The sequence below is a fragment of the Porites lutea genome, chromosome 8, assembly GCF_958299795.1.
Source record: "Porites lutea chromosome 8, jaPorLute2.1, whole genome shotgun sequence".
Classification (NCBI taxonomy): domain Eukaryota; kingdom Metazoa; phylum Cnidaria; class Anthozoa; order Scleractinia; family Poritidae; genus Porites; species Porites lutea.
This window is the reverse complement of record NC_133208.1, coordinates 21,256,974-21,276,140: the sequence shown is the minus strand read 5'-3', so window position 1 is coordinate 21,276,140 and position 19,167 is coordinate 21,256,974. Positions and strand designations below refer to the sequence as shown.

General features: G+C 39.4%; 1 protein-coding gene and 1 pseudogene across 1 annotated transcript in view; one reads left to right on the top strand and one right to left on the bottom strand.

Annotated features, from left to right (window-relative positions):
* LOC140945341 (furin-like) overlaps positions 1-19,167 on the top strand; it is a 33,558-nt gene that overhangs the window by 7,866 nt on the left and 6,525 nt on the right. The window contains exons 6-13 of the mRNA XM_073394376.1: positions 248-336; positions 5,705-5,883; positions 6,664-6,879; positions 8,221-8,321; positions 11,412-11,645; positions 13,257-13,549; positions 14,910-15,101; positions 16,801-17,008. Coding sequence (XP_073250477.1) covers positions 248-336; positions 5,705-5,883; positions 6,664-6,879; positions 8,221-8,321; positions 11,412-11,645; positions 13,257-13,549; positions 14,910-15,101; positions 16,801-17,008 — 1,512 coding nt within the window. The remainder of the gene's footprint in view (positions 1-247; positions 337-5,704; positions 5,884-6,663; positions 6,880-8,220; positions 8,322-11,411; positions 11,646-13,256; positions 13,550-14,909; positions 15,102-16,800; positions 17,009-19,167) is intronic.
* Positions 2,331-4,534, bottom strand: LOC140946626 (uncharacterized; annotated as a pseudogene).

Sequence of the window (19,167 nt, the reverse complement as noted above, 5' to 3'; positions counted from 1 at the left end):
AATTTTATTTTGTTTTGTTAACCAACAGTTTTATTCTGTTATCCGAAAAACTATTGAAACATTTATCTGGAATAATAACAACGACTTTCCGGGCCCGTTAATTACGGAGACTTTTGAGAAACGGGCCTGAGACTGTGTTCAAAAATGTCGGTTTTCGATCTCGGCGTTCATGGAAGCCGTAAACGCACACGTCTGTGTACGTTTACTCGGATTCGTGTGAAGCTAATTTCTTCTGAATTTTCCCTAGACATGGTAACAACTGTGCTGGAGTTATAGCCGGAGTGGCTAATAACAGTTTGTGTGGTGTGGGAATTGCATACAACGCCCAAATTGCAGGTAATTGTAGGTTAATGTGATTGCCTTCTTCAATGACAGTTTCACCAAAGACCTCTAAGAGCTTTAATGTACACTGACACAGTACAGGAGGGTATGAGTATTTGTTAGAAGAATCTTTTTTTTTTGTCAAGAAAGATATCTTACGTTTGGGAAAGTCAGAGAACACAGTCTACTCTTAGTCGTTCCAAACATAGGCACGTGTAACGTGCATGCGCTATTTTGGATGCTTCGCTATAACTGTAACAGGAATTGTCCCTTTGAACCCTAATTTTAGACAGGTTCATTGCTGCCGCGCGAGCGAGCCTGAAGCGAGCGAGCAATATGATAAGGTATTGTTGCTCTTTTAATACACGATAGAGTGGTTTTCGTTTGAGTGTCGTAAAATCAAAACCAAAGTAATTACTCTGGCCAATCACATAGGACACAGACAATACATTGAACCAATCAAAACTCAAAGTAATTACATGTGGCTGACGCAAAGCGCGGGAAAATGCATGCCAGCGCGTCACAATTGGCTTTGGTTTTACTTCTGATTGGATGAAAAGGTGGCGCGAATCTTTTAAGCCAATCGCATCGTGTAGAAAGTGCAAAACCAGATACTTTTCGACACTCAAATGAAAACCGCTCTATAACGATATTCAACTAGTAATAGTTGACACTACAGCTGCCCCCGTTCTGTATATTGTCGGTCAATAGTATTCTTGCTCGTTGTGTAGCTCTTTGAAATACAACGAGGAAGGTTTTCACACATATTCCATACAATAGGTGAGATAAATACAGGAAACGCAAGGTTCCATGCACAGTTTCAGCTCGATTTACACAGCTTTGATCAAAACATTCTCAGTTTCGAGAATATTTTATTCTAAACCATAAGAAAAGATTTAATTAGAAGTTGAATTTTTCGCTTTTACTGTTTCCCTTTTTACATTCAGTTTATTTTATTTGTCGGAAAGTAAGCCTTAGAAATTAAAAGGACGTTCGATTGATTCACGCTCGCGCATTCTAGTCTTATTTGAAACTTTATAACGGAAGGACATCTGTGAGCAGGGAATAAGTCAGCACAGAATTTGATTATCGGCGAATTTCTGTGATCGTCCATCGTTCTGCTAGTGATAAGCTAGCCGTTGTTCACTCGTCTTGCTTGTTTGGGGCTGAGTCTTATTCCGGTCAAAGAGAGAGAAAGAGTGTGTGGCAAGGTTTCCAATATATATCAAAGTTTGTGATTTGTTTGGCAAACTCCCCAAGTGTTATTATATGCACAGTTAAACGCACCTTATAACCTCATCTGCGCTTAACGAGTGTCTTTTGGTCCATAACTTTCAAAACAACTGCTCCACAGAATGTCGCTGCGTAACACAAAAGAGTATCGAAGTATGACTGCACAAAAAATGTCACAAAATCTACCTGAGCGGTCCCATCGGGATTTTCTGTCTTTACGTCATCCTAACCATTTCGTACTTGCGGGCGCAAACAATAGAAACGTCATCATTACCTACCGATTCCTCGCGGCCCCTGTTCAAGCAAATCGAGATTTTTTCTATCATATTGACTTTATGACTGTATATTTCAACTGTAAGTACTTTCCTTAATATAAGCGCGAGCTACTAGAGTGCCCTGCGGGGGCAAAAAAAGAAAAATAACAGTAGATTCACCTAGCATTCCAACAACTTTGGGTAGGTGCGTGCCGCCCATGGTCTTAAGCCCAGACCCTATTTAAGAATGAGAAAAACGAAAATTTACACCCTATTCAAGGGAGAAACAAAACTAAGAAATTAATGGTAACACACAGTTCAGTTTCAAAAGATACTTTGGGCGTTAATGCACCTAAATTTTGGCTGAGATAATAACGGTACCGTATGTAAGGATCACACCAGAACACGACGCTAACAAGGGCAAAAACGATACCCTATTAAGGGTGGAGGACATGCCTATCTATTTCATATATGGGAGTACCACCCCCCCCCCTGGGGGAGCATTACAAGACAAGACAAGACAAGACAATGCTTTATTTGGAGTCTTATACAGTCCTATGTACATCGACTTTATCCGAATAATTTAAAATCATAACACAAATTGCACACTAGTGGAACTATAATCAATGTTAACCTAAAGAACTAATGATCTTCTTTTCTCATAGCAATCGAAAACGTATTTTGCAATTAACTTTTGCACTGGTTTGTTCTTGCTCGGAGGGTTTATTAACAACAGAAAAACATCATCTGGTGCCATTCTGTTTACTGATATTCTGTATTTTTTGTTTAAGTATTCAAATAAAGTACTTCCTTTTTCTTGATACGCTGGGCACAGAGTTAAAAAGTGTATTTCATCTTCTACGTTTTTTTTACAGATAGGACAGATCCTCTCTTCCGGTTTCTTATAACGACTTACATACCGACCTGTCTCTATCGCCAATTTGTGATTACTTAGACGGAGTTTAGTTAGAGTTATCCGGTGCCGGATGTTGGTTACTTGACGGAGATAATCTTCAGATTTATAATTTTCTATTGTTTTAAATTTTCGGAAGGTTCTTAGTTTGTTCTTTTGGTTGGCGTCTTTTCTTACGTCATTGTTTACGTCACTTAACCATCTTTGTAATTCGATGTCTTTCAGTCTTTGTTTGATAATGTTCAAGATTCCTATGTCATTTTCATGTGCTTTTGTCCAGAGGTATCCCAGCCCTATTTGGTCTAATACGCGTTTGATTTTTTGGCTCCATAATTCCTTATTCATCCTCCACTTCATATCATTATAAACCACCTGTGATAATTTGTGTTTTGGGTGTTTGGTTAGAGTTATCCAAAACTTAAAATTCCTATATTGTGCTTCGATTTTTATTGGGAATCTTCCTGTTTCAGCCCTACATGCATTGTTGTGTATTTACAGTATTTATTTACACCTAGCAACCATTTCAAGAATTTAATTTGAACTTTTTCTTTTTCTTTTTCTATTTGGCCGTTACAGTCAACACCCCAAATTTCACTTCCGTAGAGAAGTATGGGGGATATCAGAGCATCGAATCGCTTAATTGTCAGCATAATATTTTCTCTAAAGTTGTCACCCATCTCTTTTCTTAATTTATAAGGTGCCTTAAGCCCAACCTTTTTTAACTCTTTTCTAGCTAACCTAAAATTTCCATACGTGTTCAGTGTCATTCCCAGATATTTATAAGATTTAACATTGTTTAGTTTATTTACTCCATACTTAAAAGAGTAGTTATTTAAGGAGTTACCACAATTATTGAAGATCATGACTTTTATTTTGTCTAGATTTACAGATAGTTCAGTTTTCTCACGGTAGGATTCTAACTTGTTGAGGAGTGTTTGCAGTCCATTTGCTGACCGCGAAAAGATCACTAAGTCATCCGCATATAATAAACAGTTTTTAGGTCTTTCAGAGTCATCAAGCAGAATATCGGTTGAGCTTGGTGAGTTTAAAAATTCGAGTAGATCACTTAGATAGAGATTAAAAAGGGTGGGTGATAACATACAACCATGCTTAACTCCAGTGTAACATGGAAAAGCTTCGGTCACTTTGTTGTTGTTTTTGACTGCTGATTTATCTTTTGAGTACATGGACATTACTATTTCTAAAAAACGCCCTTTAATTCCTTCTTTTCTGAGTTTTTCGAATAATTTTTGCCTGGGTATGCGATCAAAAGCTTTTCTAAAATCTACAAAACACGAGAAAAGCAAGTTTCTGCGTTTTTGTGGTTTAGATTAAACAAACTTATCTATGAGTGTTTTTAAGATGAAGATGCTATCTACTGTACCGTGCCTTTTTTTAAAGCCACCTTATTCTGCTTTTAGAATCCCTTTTTTGGTCATGTAATCATACAACCGGTCATTGAGGATGGATGTGAGGAGTTTACCTGATGCAGAGAGCAACGTGATGCTCGGTAGTTTTCAGCTTTTGATCGATCGTCCTTTTTATGTATAGGGACGATGAGGCCAAAACTCCAGAGCGTACGATATTTACCTGAACTTAAAATACGATTGAATAACTCTAGTAAATGACCTTTTATGATATCTTTCCCGGTTTTTAGCACTTCATTTAATATTTTATCACACCCTGGAGCTTCGTTTAATTTCAGTTTTTTGATTGCGAAATCAATTTCTTCTTCCGATATTGCATAGTCTAGGTGGCCTGCCTCTTCCTCAATAACTCCAGTATCTTTTAGAACTGTCTGGTCGCCGTTCATTGGAGCCGCGTTTTGTTGTTTGAAGTATTCATAAAACTGTTCCGTACTTACTGTTTCGGTTGCATGTGGTTGCCGTTTTCTAATATTAGAGATTTTACCTATCTGTTTCCAGGTATCTTGAGGATTACGGAGGTCAATATCACCTATACTCTTACTGACAAACTCTCGTTTTTTCCGTCTGCATGTCCGTTTAAATTTCTTCTTTTTGTCTTGTTAAAGGTGCCTCAGCTGGGAATTATTTGGCTCCTGAGAAATTTGTTCCCCAAGGGATTTCAAGTTTTCTTTTTCAGTTTCGCATTCCAAATCGAACCAGTTATTTTGTGGTATGGCTTTAGTTTTGTTACGTTGGACTCTCAAGCCGGCTTTTTTACATGCTTCCACCAGAGTTTCACTAAACAATTCAGCCGCAGTGTCAACATTATCGTTTCTTAAGGCCGCTTGTAGTTTAGACTGAACTATTTGTGATTCCAGACATTATTTTAACTTACACTTCAGTTTGGTATCCCATAATAGTCTATTATGTTCTTACAAGGCACATCCGTTCGAGCAGCTAGAAGAAACTGGGCTGCCAGCTAGAATAGCTTTAAAAGCATAAGTCACATGACAGTGATCTGACAAATGTGGCATTAGGGGGTTAACAATTAACTATCGCACATTTTGAAGTATAGCTTTAGAGCCTATGACATAATCTCTGACACTGCTGCCGTTGTAGTGAAAGTAGGTCTTTTCACCTTCTAGGTCACCAACAGTCCTCCCGTTGAAAATTCGCAAATTTAATGCGGTAGATATTTCCAATAAGTTTCTGCCCCTGGAGTTTACTGTGCCGGAATCCTGCGAATGCCTAAAGAATTGGGAATCAATTTCGTAATCTTCAGGGACATTTGTCGAAGTATGGAATCACCTAATGAACGGGTTTCCAAGTCCCTACTAAAATAGTGGTTGAAAATGGGGGGACGCAGGGTGTGTGAGAGGGGAGATTTTCAACCGTAAATTGAAAAAAAAATTAAAGTATGGCTCAAACATTAGTGGTTAGATGTCGAGTTTGAGGTTAGAACCAGCATCGCTCTTGAGAGACCAGCAAACTGTTATGCAGTCACGTCAAACGCTATTATACAGTCCCAAAATAAGATACAAATTTTACAGTGTATGTGCACCTTTCTTTTTCTACAGGTATTCGCCTTTTTGATGACCATGTCCTGTCTACCGATGCCGGACGAGCATCTGCCCTGTACCATGAACACGACAAAATTGACATATATTCAAACAGTTGGGGACCTGGGGACACGGCTACGGAAGTTGAGGGCCCTGAAATTCTTACGGGAATAGCTATCGAGCTTGGTATAAAGCAGGTAATACATAGATTTAGCCAAGGCCAAAAGCAAAGTTCTCGAGTGATGCTTTATAAAATGTCTTTCTCAATTCATTCAACGTTTGCCGTATACTGAAAGCAAATTGAATTCCGCGCGGGCGTGGAGCTCTGCTATAAACAGTGCAATGCGATACTTATTTATTTGCTTGGAGTTAATTGACCTATTGGTCACCACCATTAAGTAAGTCTACCCCTTCAAAATTCTTTCTTTAAGAGGTGTAATGGTGGGTAGCTAACCCGGAGGGGGGTACTCCCATACATTACCTATACGGGTATATGCCGCCTAACGGGGTCGTGATTTTGAAGCTCCTGATTTAGAACGGGGTATCCATTTCAGAGGCGTTTCTAGAACGGGGTATAATATTTCGAACGCACGAAAGCTCCAGTTTTGTAAGCAGCCATTTGAAATTATGCAAGGACAGATTGCTTTTAAAAATACGGTTCAATGCGTTAACAAGCAAAGTGTTGTACTCTTGTTGCACCCTAGAACGGAGTATAAAAAATTGGCCCATTTCTAGAACGGGTTATCAATGTTAGGGGAATTTTTTTTTAGAACGGGGTGCCAATTTGGGGTCCCGGGCGGCACATACCCACCCAAAAAATACCTGAGTGCCCCCCCCCCCCCCCCCCCGGGGTAGCTAACCGGGCAGCTGGGCTCTAATTGCTCATGCGTGTGCACAAAGGGTAACGTCATCCGTTGGATGTTTTCAGTAAAAGTCATTGTGCAACTGAAATAGATTATGCCTTGTTTGTATTTCAGGGTCGTAGGGGCAAGGGTGCTATCTACACCTTTGCAACTGGGAATGGCGGCTTAATTGGTGACAGCTGTGCCTATAATGGTTATGTTAATAGTATTTTTACTATTGCAATCAGTGGTGTGAACCAGGATAACTCTAGACCGTCCTATGCGGAAGACTGTGCTGGTATAATGGCCTCTGCTTACAGTAGGGACACAGCGAAAGGAGTCGGGAAAGTTGTAAGTGAAGTGGTCAAATCACTTGGATATGGTTTGCTGTTTGCACTTCTACCTCAAAACCGAACCCTCGCCATACGGAGGACCCCTTTTAAAGTTATTACAACCATGTGCTTTTCGGGAACAAAAGTCTTTCCCTATTCTACAATTTCGTTAATATGATAACGACCAGCTTTTTGAGTCCCCGAGCAGTCGTTGTCTTCTTCACAGTTTTGTTACTGTTAGTTCGACCAGTCGAATGGATGGTTGGATTGCTTTGCAAGTGAGAAAAGCAATCAATGCGACAAACCGTGACGGTTTTTGTTGAAGGTTGTTCAAAGTGGATAACTGAGCGTTCAAGTGATCTGTGATATCTTGCAGATTGATAGGGCAAAAAAAGAATAGTATTTTAAGGTATCTTGTTGCCTATAAGGTATAGCGATATGACTTTAACCCATTAATATGACAAACGTTTTTACGGCCAGTGATTCCACTAGGCCTTTCTTTCTTTTCTCCTGTCAAAAAGTTTTTAAAAGGCATTTAAAGGAAATGTGTAGATTGTAGATAATACGTATGAGTAGGTATGCTCACCAACCCTTAATTTCCGATTCCGCGACTCGGCTGAGAACGGTTATCGACTACAATCCTTCATTCGGCGTACATTCCGTAATGGTAGCTGTTTAGTTTTAACCCCGGGCAAAGCACTTCTCACACCTTATAACTGGTGTATTGGACGTAAGGAAATGCAATGAGCTCTATAATATATGGGCCAGTGGCCTGTTTCTCAAAAGTCCCGGTAGCTTTTCGGGCCCGGAAAGCTATTTTGTGTTTGCCGTATTTACATTCAAATTCAAAGTTTCAATAATTTTAACAATGGTACAATGAAAGTATCAGCTAACGAAGCAAAATTGGCTGGTTTGTGGGCTACGAACGGTGCTACTATTCAACAGGTTTGGATTTTAAAATTTGCCTTCGGGCCCGAAAAGTTTCCGTGCTTTCGAGAGACAGGCCCCCTGGCCTGAGAGGGCACTCCAGGGAGGTCTGGGTAGAGGTGTACCACCGACTCCTTTAAACTCTGAGCCTGTATCACAAAAGTAGATCGCTCGTCGCGAAACTTCATACTTTTTTAAAGGCTTCCGGTCTTAAAAGACACCCCGTTCAAGACGCTAATAGTGAAAGACTCAAGACCCGAAAACCATAACTTGTTCAGCGGCACATGCCCGTTTAGACCAAATAAGGGAGTGCACCCTTGGAGACTAGGCGGTTTTCTTGTGGAGATATTATTCAGGTGGTTTTCTTGTGTATATTATTCAGGCAACAGTCTAGAGATATTTTTGTATACTAAATTACTATCCTATTCCGCAGATTTCTGCTGATCAGAAATCAGGATGCATTGAAAACTTCGAAGCAACATCAGCAGCTACAGCGATGGCTTCAGGTCTTATTGCGTTGACACTAGAAGCAAAGTAAGTCTTAATGCTTTGAATGTTATTTGATCTTCTGTCGTGTAACCATATAGGCTCAGAATGAGGAAAGAGGATCAACCAGGACCCCAGGGTATACTCCCTATAAGGGCCTATACGAAGAGGCTTGGCCTGAAAGGGGTACCTTCAGGCTTTAGGCTTTAGGTATATTAAAGGGTAGGGATTTCATTATTTGAAGTATGTAAAAGGGTAGGAACAGGGGGAGGAGGGGAGACGGGGTATGGGACTGAGAAACGATGTTCTCACAACTTGCAAAGCGGTCACTTCGTGTGGTGGTCAGCGGATAATAATATTGTAGTTTGTTTCCCACAGTAAATATTTTAGAAGCGAGAAGCGAAGCGGCAGAGGAAATTATTCAATAATTATAAAAATAATATCATGCCTCTTTGCTTTTTTCGCATATCGTATTAGTCCTTTGGTAATGAACTTGCAAAACGCAAGCGGCAGTCACTGCAACCGTGTAAATTCTTAAACCGACAATAACCCGCGCTGGAGACTACCTTGATCGAGTTTATAGGTTAACATCGTTTTGCCGCGCGAGGACATCGAAAGTTTAAAGAAGTTATGATGCTGATAAAAGTTACTGGGGAAAAACAGATAAACAGATTCTCACTTCATAACAACAGTGATAACATTACACTTCGTTTATTACGATCAATCAACACCTTGAATTCAAAGTTAAAAGTCAAAGCGATCCTAATAAACAAATGACAACTATAGGTGAAAGCTCGGTTCCTTGAATCGACCTTAACTTTCCTTAGGTTTGGAGCGAAACACTACTCGATGGCTCAACTCTTCGGTGGTTCTTATAAGCCATATGTTGCACATTTTAAACTCTGCGAATTAAAACAAAGAGCAAACCTTCTCAAAAACCGTTGATCTTTGGTTTTTGGGTAATGCGCTTTGCAAGTTGTGACAACATCGTTTGGATTTCATTGAAGAGAATGTATGGGAAGTAGCTCTCCCCCCCCCAACCCCCTCCCCCCGCTCCGGGTAGTAGGAGAATCTGTCATTTCGGTCTGTAAAAAGATCCGAAAGGGCTTACAGATGCATTTTATGGCTGTGAAATAGTCGAGAATTCGTCCGTTTTTTTTTGTGATTTATTCACCTTTTAAAGACAGTGCATTTACAGCAGCTAAAAGGGATGCAAAAGTCTAAACTAGGTATGTGGAAGGGGTACCATTTGTCAATAGAAGGTATACGAAGATACTCTTTCTGTCGTACTACGGGGTTGGTCTCTGGGGCGGAGCCTCCCACCATAAAACTTTGTCGAGTACCTACCCCCGGCCGGGACCCACCCTTCCATTAGACTGACGTTGCCCTTATGTACTCCTTAACATGAAATGTGGTGTTTAAGATTTAAATGACCCTGGCGTAGGTTGTACATGTAGGCTATTGCTACTGTAGGTTTATATATCATTGCAGTTTTGTTTTCTAAGAAAACCACAATCTTATGTGCAATTGTAGTTACTGTCACGTATCACCCTCGTGAAATAATGAAATGAAATGATGAAATAATGTATTACACCGCGCGTTAGCGAGATTCCAGCGCAAAAAAATGCCTAAAATATCCCCCACTATACTACTTACTTACTTACTCTCCGGAGGAAAGGACGCCCGTGCAACAACACGTCCCTTGGGACTGACGGGTGTGATTTGATGTGCTGTAAAGGTAATAGGGACCTTAAGATACCCTGGACGCGGCGGTAAAGAGAACGGAGAAAGCCTGGAGCGAGGACGGCGCCACCTCCGCGGGAAAAACAAATTAAGATTGAGCAGGTTGGGTTGAGTGCGGCTCGCCTGACGAGAGAGGATATTTTAAAGTAATGCTTTGGTGTTTTAATTCCATGATGTCTTTTAGAAAAACTCGTGAAGTCTTGCTTGATTGATACCTTAACGATCTTTTATTGGAAGAAAAATTTGTGCTGCCAGCTATGACTCCGGTTCCTCTAAAAAAAACAAATTTCTTCAAGGGAAACTTGAGGGTATGATCGGAGTTCAGGTTATCAGCTATTTGTTGCCAGACTTTTTCGCTTTCCGTTGTTCTAGATCCTGCTTTAAAACGATATGGTTCTGCTATGAGAAGTTCCCGTACTAAGGCGAGATTTTGATCTTCAGACCGCTCCATCGCTAAACTGAAAATGAACAAAATAAAATTATAAAAGTTAATAAATGAACCATGGCGTCTTGTTCAAGATCTCAATTTTCTCCGACATGTTCAAGTTTATTACAAGCCTAGATTTTGTTTTCCAACAATTTTTATTCGACTTCTCGACTCTTAAATTTTTCAAATACTATACTAAAGCGAGAACGTTGTCCCCTTAAAAACACACAGTTATAGTGTTACATTTGTGTCGAAAGACTAAGCGCTTTCATTCTCAGTTGCCGCCAAAACACTGAACCCAAAAGGCTTGATAGCAAAAAAATAAGAGTCAATCTTGAGAGAACACCACACTAAAAACACTTAAATGTGTCTCTACGAAAAGCAATTTCTCCACTGAAAACACGAAAACCAACTCACCGTTTTACGAGGCGGCCAAACTTCTAGTTTTCACCGTCGCGACTTCAGGTCGACGCTTTGGCATTATGCTAATTAGTTCCAAGAATTGAACATTTCACTTCCGGCTGACGTCCTCCTCGACCGCGTCCAGAGTATCTTAAGGTCCCTAATGTTACACGGGACGATTTGCAACGACGATTTTTAACGAAACACAGCGTTGCAATGTTGGAACAATGTTGTGACCATTCGTCGCAACAATGTTACAACGTTTTGTTGCACTAAAAGTCGTCGTTGCGAATCGTCCAGTGTAACATCGCCTTATCAGAAGGTATACTTACTTACTTACTCATTTACTAACTACCCTGTATTACTTAATCACTTACTTGCCGTCTACCTGCCTGTTAATGTATTGCACCACACGCTAATGAGATATTCTACTATATACTACTCACTTACTAATTTACTTATTTACTAACTACTCTGTATTACGCACTTACTTACGTGCTGTCTACTTGCCTGCTTGCTCCTTAGTTCCTTCCTTACTATTTAAACTATAATTTTTTACTTTTAAGCCCCTCCCTTACATGGCGTGACGTACAACACATTATAGTAAGAAGTGCGAGACACGCACCAGAAGGAGTTTCACTCACCGATGGATTCTGGGAAACGAACAAGGCTGGTTTATCTGTCAGTAGGTATTTTGGCTTTGGCTTTATGGATGGTGGCTTGATGGTGCACTTAGCAAAACAGTGGAATACAGTGCCTTCACAGCTGAGATGTGAGATTAAGGGCGGGAATGAAAACAGGTTTGAACCTTTTTATTTTGTTCGTTGTTGTTGCTGATGAACAATAACTACAGAAAAATATCTCTCTAACGATTTTTGTTTTGTTAAGTTCTCTAGGACCCATAAAATGTCTGCCTTTTTCACGAGAATCGGTACTCAAATTTGGAGCTCTATTCCTTATTCAATTATAACACTCAAGCGATCGTCTTTCTTTTTGGGAAAAAGATAAAGGATTTATTACTAAATTTCTTGTGGTCAGAAGACGGTAATAGTTGAAGTCCCCCGCCTTATAAAGTTGTTTTACACGTTATCTTAGTCCCTCTTCGTAATTGTTATTTACTTACAGCGTTTTATGTTAGTTTATTCTGCTGATTGTATTGTAAAGTCTTGTCGTTGTTTAGGCCATCTATTGTAACCTTGTATTGTAGCTGTGACTTTCCTCTTCCCCTTTACTGTTGTTGTTGTTGTTGTTGTTGTTTAGGGGGCTCTTTCGTTGTTGCATTTGTCGATTCTCGTGTTCAAAGCTTTAACAATTCAGACAGCAAACATGGAAAGCGGAACTACAAACAGAGCAAAAATGTCGAATAAACAGTGCATAAAAGCAAGATTGCAGTACTTATAACGTAGGTTAAGCTGCTAGAGTGACATTAAGAGCCGCCATTTTGTGCTACTCAAGCGGTTTTTCCCGGTTGATTGCCTTGATTCTCTCTTAAGACATTTTCTCTAAATAGTAAACTTCAACTTTTCTAGCCAGTACTCATAAGAGCGCAAGTTTAAAGGAAAATGGTTTAAAGTCACTGCTTCTGCTCATTCACAAACAACAAACAACTTGTGAATAAAGCAGTAAACGATTTCGCCCGGGTTATCGAGAAAGATTGTAAAAAAAGTGCCCGCTCCTAGAACCAATCAGATTGCAGGATGGCAGGAGTTTGAGAATAGACCTTTTTAGCTTGTATGTTTTGTTTTCCCATTGAAGACCACGTTATGGTACCCCACGGAACTGTTTCTTTCAATTGTCGTCTTATGCACATGCATCCACGTGCATATGTATATGCATAATTAATGAAAAGACAAAAGTCAAATTCCCAAGAGAAAATCACGTGGTCTGAATTGGGAAAATAAAACATACAAGCTAAAAAGGTCTATTCCACCCGCTCGCAAAGTGAGGAAAAAATAAAAATGATACCGTACAGCATTATATCGTCACTGTATCCGACAGCGATGGTATAAAAACAACAACTGGCTTCAATAGTTTGTTGTTTGTTAGTAAATTCAATTTACCACCGTTAAAAAAAGATAAATCCGTCAACTTTCCTTTCCCTTTCCAGTTGACTTTGTCCTTCATGCAACTTGTTTCAAACTTAACCATTTTCACGGCTAGTAAACACGTCGTTGGTAGGTACGAAAATCGGTATATTTTTAAAAGGAATAAAAGACTTAACAATTAAAAAATTACTCGCCTGCCCCCAAAATACTTTATTAATCTTAACTCTTCCACAACCAGGCCACGTCATACTAGGGTTAAAATTTTTGGAGGAAATCTTATGGCTTCGCGGCTCGGTAAATTTTACCACTATCCACCTCCACCTCCACCTCGGTAAATAATTGTTATCTAACACCCCTTTTTGACAGAGTGATACCTTCAGAGGTTACGGAGACAGTTGGTAATTGCACCATTAAATTTCTGGAGCACGTTCAAGTGAGGGTAAATCTAGTTTTTGAGCGTCGTGGAGACCTGTATTTGGAGCTGATTGCGCGTAGTGGAACCATATCTCCATTGACTCGTCAGAGGAGAGTGGACAATATATATGGAGACAAAAACCTGACAAACTGGTATATCACTACCTTATTCAGTTGGGGAGAAGATCCTAAAGGACAGTGGAAGCTCAGAATTGAAAATTTGGACCCAAATTACACAACAGCCGGTGAGTGACTTTTAACGTTTTAAGGTAATGTTAATTGTTTACGCCTGCGTAGTGCCAGGGACGACCAAATGACACCACAAGGGTGCAAATGAACAACATAGCGGAAAACTTTCACAGCGTTCAATCTAGAAATTAGTCAAAGTGGGTCATGTGTCCCACATGGCATTTTAAATTGGTTCATTTAAAAATGGTCCGGGTCAAACTATGATATTGAAACTTTGAACAACTGACATCACCGAAACGCACAGCTATACCACTGTTATTTTTTGGGTTTGAGGCAGTTGGCTCTTGAAGTTCTGGAGGTTAACTTGTCAAGCATACTTTTCCAGCATCAACATCCTTATGAAACCCTTCCCCATACTTTTCAGTACTTACACATAAGGTAACTTTAAGGGGGGATCAGTATTACTAGAATGCTTCTGGTATTACTCCACGATAATTTCATTTTGAGTCAGAAGAGAATATTCCGCGTTAATGAAGCAAATGAACACTGACAGCAACTGTGCCATTTTACTATGATAACTGTGAACATAAAAGGCCAAAAAAAAAAAAATCAGTCTTGGAAAATTATCGACAGTATTAGCTACATATTTGTTTAGTTTGTACTCAGTCACATACAAACTCCTCGATCCGCGGAATTCTTCATATCCTACTCAGCTCTTTTAATAACTGCTAAATAATGCATACTTATCAAGGATAACTGTGTCAGTTGTAGAGAAAAGTGCTATCAATATAAGTCCTGCTGTTTAAAAATTACAAAGAATAAAAGACTGACAATAATGCTATTAGCAGGATAGTAGTAGTAAAAACGCTACCTTAAGACCTGGCTTTCAATCCAAACTGGTAATGTTGTCATTGTTAGATTAGTAGCCCCGCCATGGTAAAGGAATAAACTATATCCGATACAACGCCCAGATATTTAAATGCATTCGTGCTCTTAATAGATTGACATCGAAAGTGTCACTTTTCTACGAAGCAAGACGTTTGCCGCCCACCGAAAACCATTCATTTTGTCTTCTTTACGTTCCGTATAACTAGATTATATAGCGAGTTGGAATCTCGATACTTCGAAATTTCTGGGGAAATTGAATGTTGGCTTGAATAATCCAGAGGTTCTAAACCTCGGATGGAAGGTGGGAACAAACCGCAGTGGAGTGGAGAAACATCCTACAATATTTTTAGGTGTTTTCTTCATTATCAGGAGTTTCCTTTCTAGGAGAATTTCGCTTGTGTTAAAACCAGTTAGCTAAATCTTGATTTAAGTGGATCGTGAAACTGTTGTTTATGAATAAGAGTTTCTTCCAGTGACCTCATTTGATATTTTTCTGACCACCTTCTTGTTTTAAATTGTTTGTTCAAGGTCTTCTTTACAGCTGGTCGCTAATTCTGTACGGAACAGAGAAGGATCCCCTATCAAAGAACCTACATGTTTCGACGATTTCTACAAAGGTTAAACCTGCAACATATTCAACAACTTCGCCTTCTTCAAGAAAACCTAAAAGCCACACCTCAGAAAGACCTGCTACAACAACACAGCCAACTTCAAAACCTGGTAGGCCAAACTTATTGCCATTTTCTATTTGGAACATGACCAAGTCCATCGATACTACAATAAAGTCAAGAAAAAAAAATGTTTTAAAACACAGTCCGTTACATTTTTTAACCAACGACAGACGGCTTAGCGCTGACAACTTATGCCCGGTTTACACTACAGAAAATTTTTGGCACTGCTCGGGTGAAAATGGCACGGGCTCCCCCAAAAAGGGTTCGGCTCGGATAAAATTGGCAGTGTAAACAACCTGTCCGTACCAAATTTCATCTTTGCCGAACCAAAATTTTTACCCGTGCTGGGACCTTCGGCGAGGTACTCCGAGTACGTGTGAAAATGTTCGGGTGCTGAAAAAATCGGCACGGTTCGGATAGAACAAATAGTGAAAACACTTTGACGGGCCAAATTTGTGCCTTAATTCATATAGGCTAGCAGTTTTCTTGCGTATATTTCAAGATGGCTCAGTGCTCGTTCTCCACCAAAATCACGCGGACGTTCTTGGAAAGAACTTGGAAAGAACGCGACGTAAAAGAATTACTTACAATTATGAAAGAAGCGACCAAACGTTCCTATCGATGGGTGGATTTGTCAACATTATAACCACAAGAAATATAAAAAGTTTCCTTAATTCCTTTCATTTTTAAAATAAAAGGATTCTTGCCGGCAAATTCTTGCCAACTTGGGTGTCCACAGTTGAGCTTTGAACTGTCTCTCTTCAGAGATACAGCACGAAGGTTTCGTCGTCCATCTTTGCTTCTAATTGAACTGCGCATGTCTCCAAGGGAACTTACGCGGGCCCAAAAATTTTGGCACGGTATTTTTGGTACGGTAAAAATGGTGTAGTGTAAACAAAGTTTGCAGAGCTCTTTTTTAGCACCCGTGCCATCCAATTTCACCCGAGCCGTGCCAAAAATGTTCTGTTGTGTAAACCGGGCTTAAGTTATGGGGAGTTTTGCTCAGCACGAAAGAAGCGGCATTACGTTGGGAAATGTGTAGCACCCCCTAAAGGCTTCCATTCAAGTAAAAGATTCCGTATTGTCCTGCGACTGTTCAGTAAAAGACAGCAAATGACGTCAAAGTGTGGTGATCGGCCTGTGTCATTGATGTTCTTACCTCATTTTGACGCCATTTTCTCTGATCTATGACTGAACGAAAACATCGCATGATTTTTTCTTTTCTTTCTGCAATGAACAGAAAAGTAGAGCTCGATTTGTTGCAGTTGGTCGACGGATGTTTTGAAGTCGCCAAAAGCAAATTTCGTGGCGGCCTCTGCTCGTTTAATTCAGTAAAAATAATGAGTAATGCAAACATCTTGTAAACTGTACGCCACTTTGGAAAAAGCAGAGAATACAATTTTTCTGTTAAGTCATTCGTGTGTATTTACTCTGACAGGTCATGAGTAACGACCAATGATGGCGCGCGTAGTATTCAGCAAAAAGTCAATGGTGCAAAAGAGTTTCTTTACAGTTTGGAGACTGTGTTGTCATGAACGCGCACCTTATGGTGTGTGCAAATCATCTTTTCCACATTACTACTGTTGTCGAATAACGTTGTCGTTGAATCGGTCGCTTTGCGTCTCAAGGTGATGTTGTTATCCTGAATGTCTTTTGCACAGTTGCTGGCAATACTTTAGACACCGCTATGAAAGTCATTCATCTTGTTTAACTGTATCCTTGTTTTGTGTGTGTTTTTTTTTTCGTAGACTATCCTACGCCGCTTCGTGTCATCACTGGTGTTATCTTCTCCCTAGGTTTTGTTGCTGTGCTTGTGATGTGTAAAGTGAAAAGAGCCAAATGGACCCCAAAGGCCAAATCGGCCCCAGTTTCTCTAGAACGAGTTTGGAACACGCTGGGCCGTTTTGGACAGAAAGAACAACAACAACAACACTTTATTCACATTTCCATTACAGGGTTTGTCAAACTTATTGAATAATTAGTAACTTAACACGTAGAATATTCAATTACAATTTAAACTAAATATTATTACATAGAAGGAAATGCCTAGCGGCTAGATAACCGTAAGGTTTTCGAGCTTGCAACTAGTTCTTTGAAAGTAGTGTCGAATGTACAGGACATCACAATAACTAGACATACAAAACATCTTAAGACACGCACCATAAAAAAAAAAAGAAGAAAGCACATAGATGGCAAAAAAAAGAAGAGAAAACAGTCATCATAGTACATGACAATATGATTAAAATAAAATAATTTCATTAAGAAAAAAGAGAAAAGAAAAGAGTCAGAACAGTTCAAGATGGAACCAAATGGGCCCATCTAATTTCTGAATTGTCTACACTAAAAGCTATTTTGGCACTTTGCAGTTTCACGTTGCCGAGATTTCAAATTTTAGCAAGGCGTTCAGTTCAGTTCAGTTGAGGTCATTTCATTTTTATTTAGCCAAAATATAATACAATATAAGAATACGTATAGGAATTTTAAGTTGGCAAATGACCTCAGAAGAAACCAGAAGGCGTTATGAAACCTGGGCTCCCCAGTTACAAAGAAATAAGCTAAATCAAATGAAATTCGCGGAGTGATACGTTAAAATAGGAACTAAACAGAGACTGACTTAAGTTTTGAATTCAGTAACAAGATAGAAAAAAAAAATTTAACTCTGGATTGGAACAGAAAACTTTCTTATGTTAGAACAGCAAGGGAATATAAAATCGATTTGAACAACGCGTTCATTGTTTAGTGCCGCCATGTTGTTTTTCGTCAAGTCGAAGTGCATCACTTTTATCGCCCAAAAAACAGGAATAATTCATTGATTCGAGATCAAAAATCTAACAAACAAATCGCAAACGGATATAAAAAGCTACTTCGTACCTTTAAACGCGAGGCTGTACAATTTTTAGTGGCGAAAAACCTTGCCGAAAATCACTTACCGCTGGAAGCTCTTCCTGCGGTTTAAACGTGAACTGTAAACTGCAAACGTGACCTCAAGGCCGTTGTCATGTGGAGCAACGGGCGTAAAGGAGCTGGACCATCCTGGACTTGTCCTTACACTGCTTTAGCCCATGTCCACATAAATCCGTGTACAAACGTTTTGGTTCGCGGCTTCCACTATTCTTCCGTTTACCTGCTTGTTCACCATGCAGATCGTTTCCGACAAAAACTCCTTTTGTGTTAATCGTCACATCATTCTCGTACAAAGTAGTACAAATTGCATGTAATTACCTTGGATTCTGGCTTTGTTCTTTTCACTGTGGTGTTCATAACTGAAGATTTAGAGACATTCTGTTGCCGCCTTTGTGGTACTTTCCAACCACATGGTTTGGAAGTACAGGATAGAAGCTCAGGGATGCACTTTGATTCTTCCACAGAAAATCTGGCAATGACCTTCATAAGTGTATAAAAATGATTACACCAACCACCTTTGCCAGCTCTAAATGTACAGTAAGCATCTATAACAGCTGAAGATGACTCTTTTTTTTTTTATAGTAAAGCATAGTTTGTAATTTTCCTTTCTGTAGCTAGCACTACAAATGGCTCGAACATAAAAAAATTTACCTTCATTCAAACAGCTAATGTTGAACTGGAAATTATCATTTAACAGCTGTTCAGTTCTTTTATTCAACTTAACGGTTTTTCCAGAGTCTTTAAAAAATGCCTCTTTTTCTCTAAGAGTGAACTAAAGTAATCCATCCAAACTTCTGGTCCAATGACTCACCGCGTCTGAGGAGGAGGTTCAGTAATTTCCTGTAAACAAAATGAGTCCCGTTACACATTAAATACGTTGGAAGAATAACGAGGGCCTTCCAGGGGTTTTAGGGAAGAAGGGATATCTTAAAATAACTTTTAGGGAACAAGGGAACTTTTGAGTTGTAATGGGGAACAACGGAACATTGATTTCCTAAAAGGTTACAAGTAATAAGAAGTACTAAAGAATATCCAAAATATATAAAAAGCAAGCATACACTAAGTTAAAAACCGTTTAAAACTTCAATAAAAGTTACAAGTAAAAATCGTCCAAGGCTTTCCTAAATAAAATTTTAGAATTAATATCTCTTAAACTTAATGGCAGTGAATCGAGGCACCCATAAAATAAAAACTACGGCGCGCAAAATTCA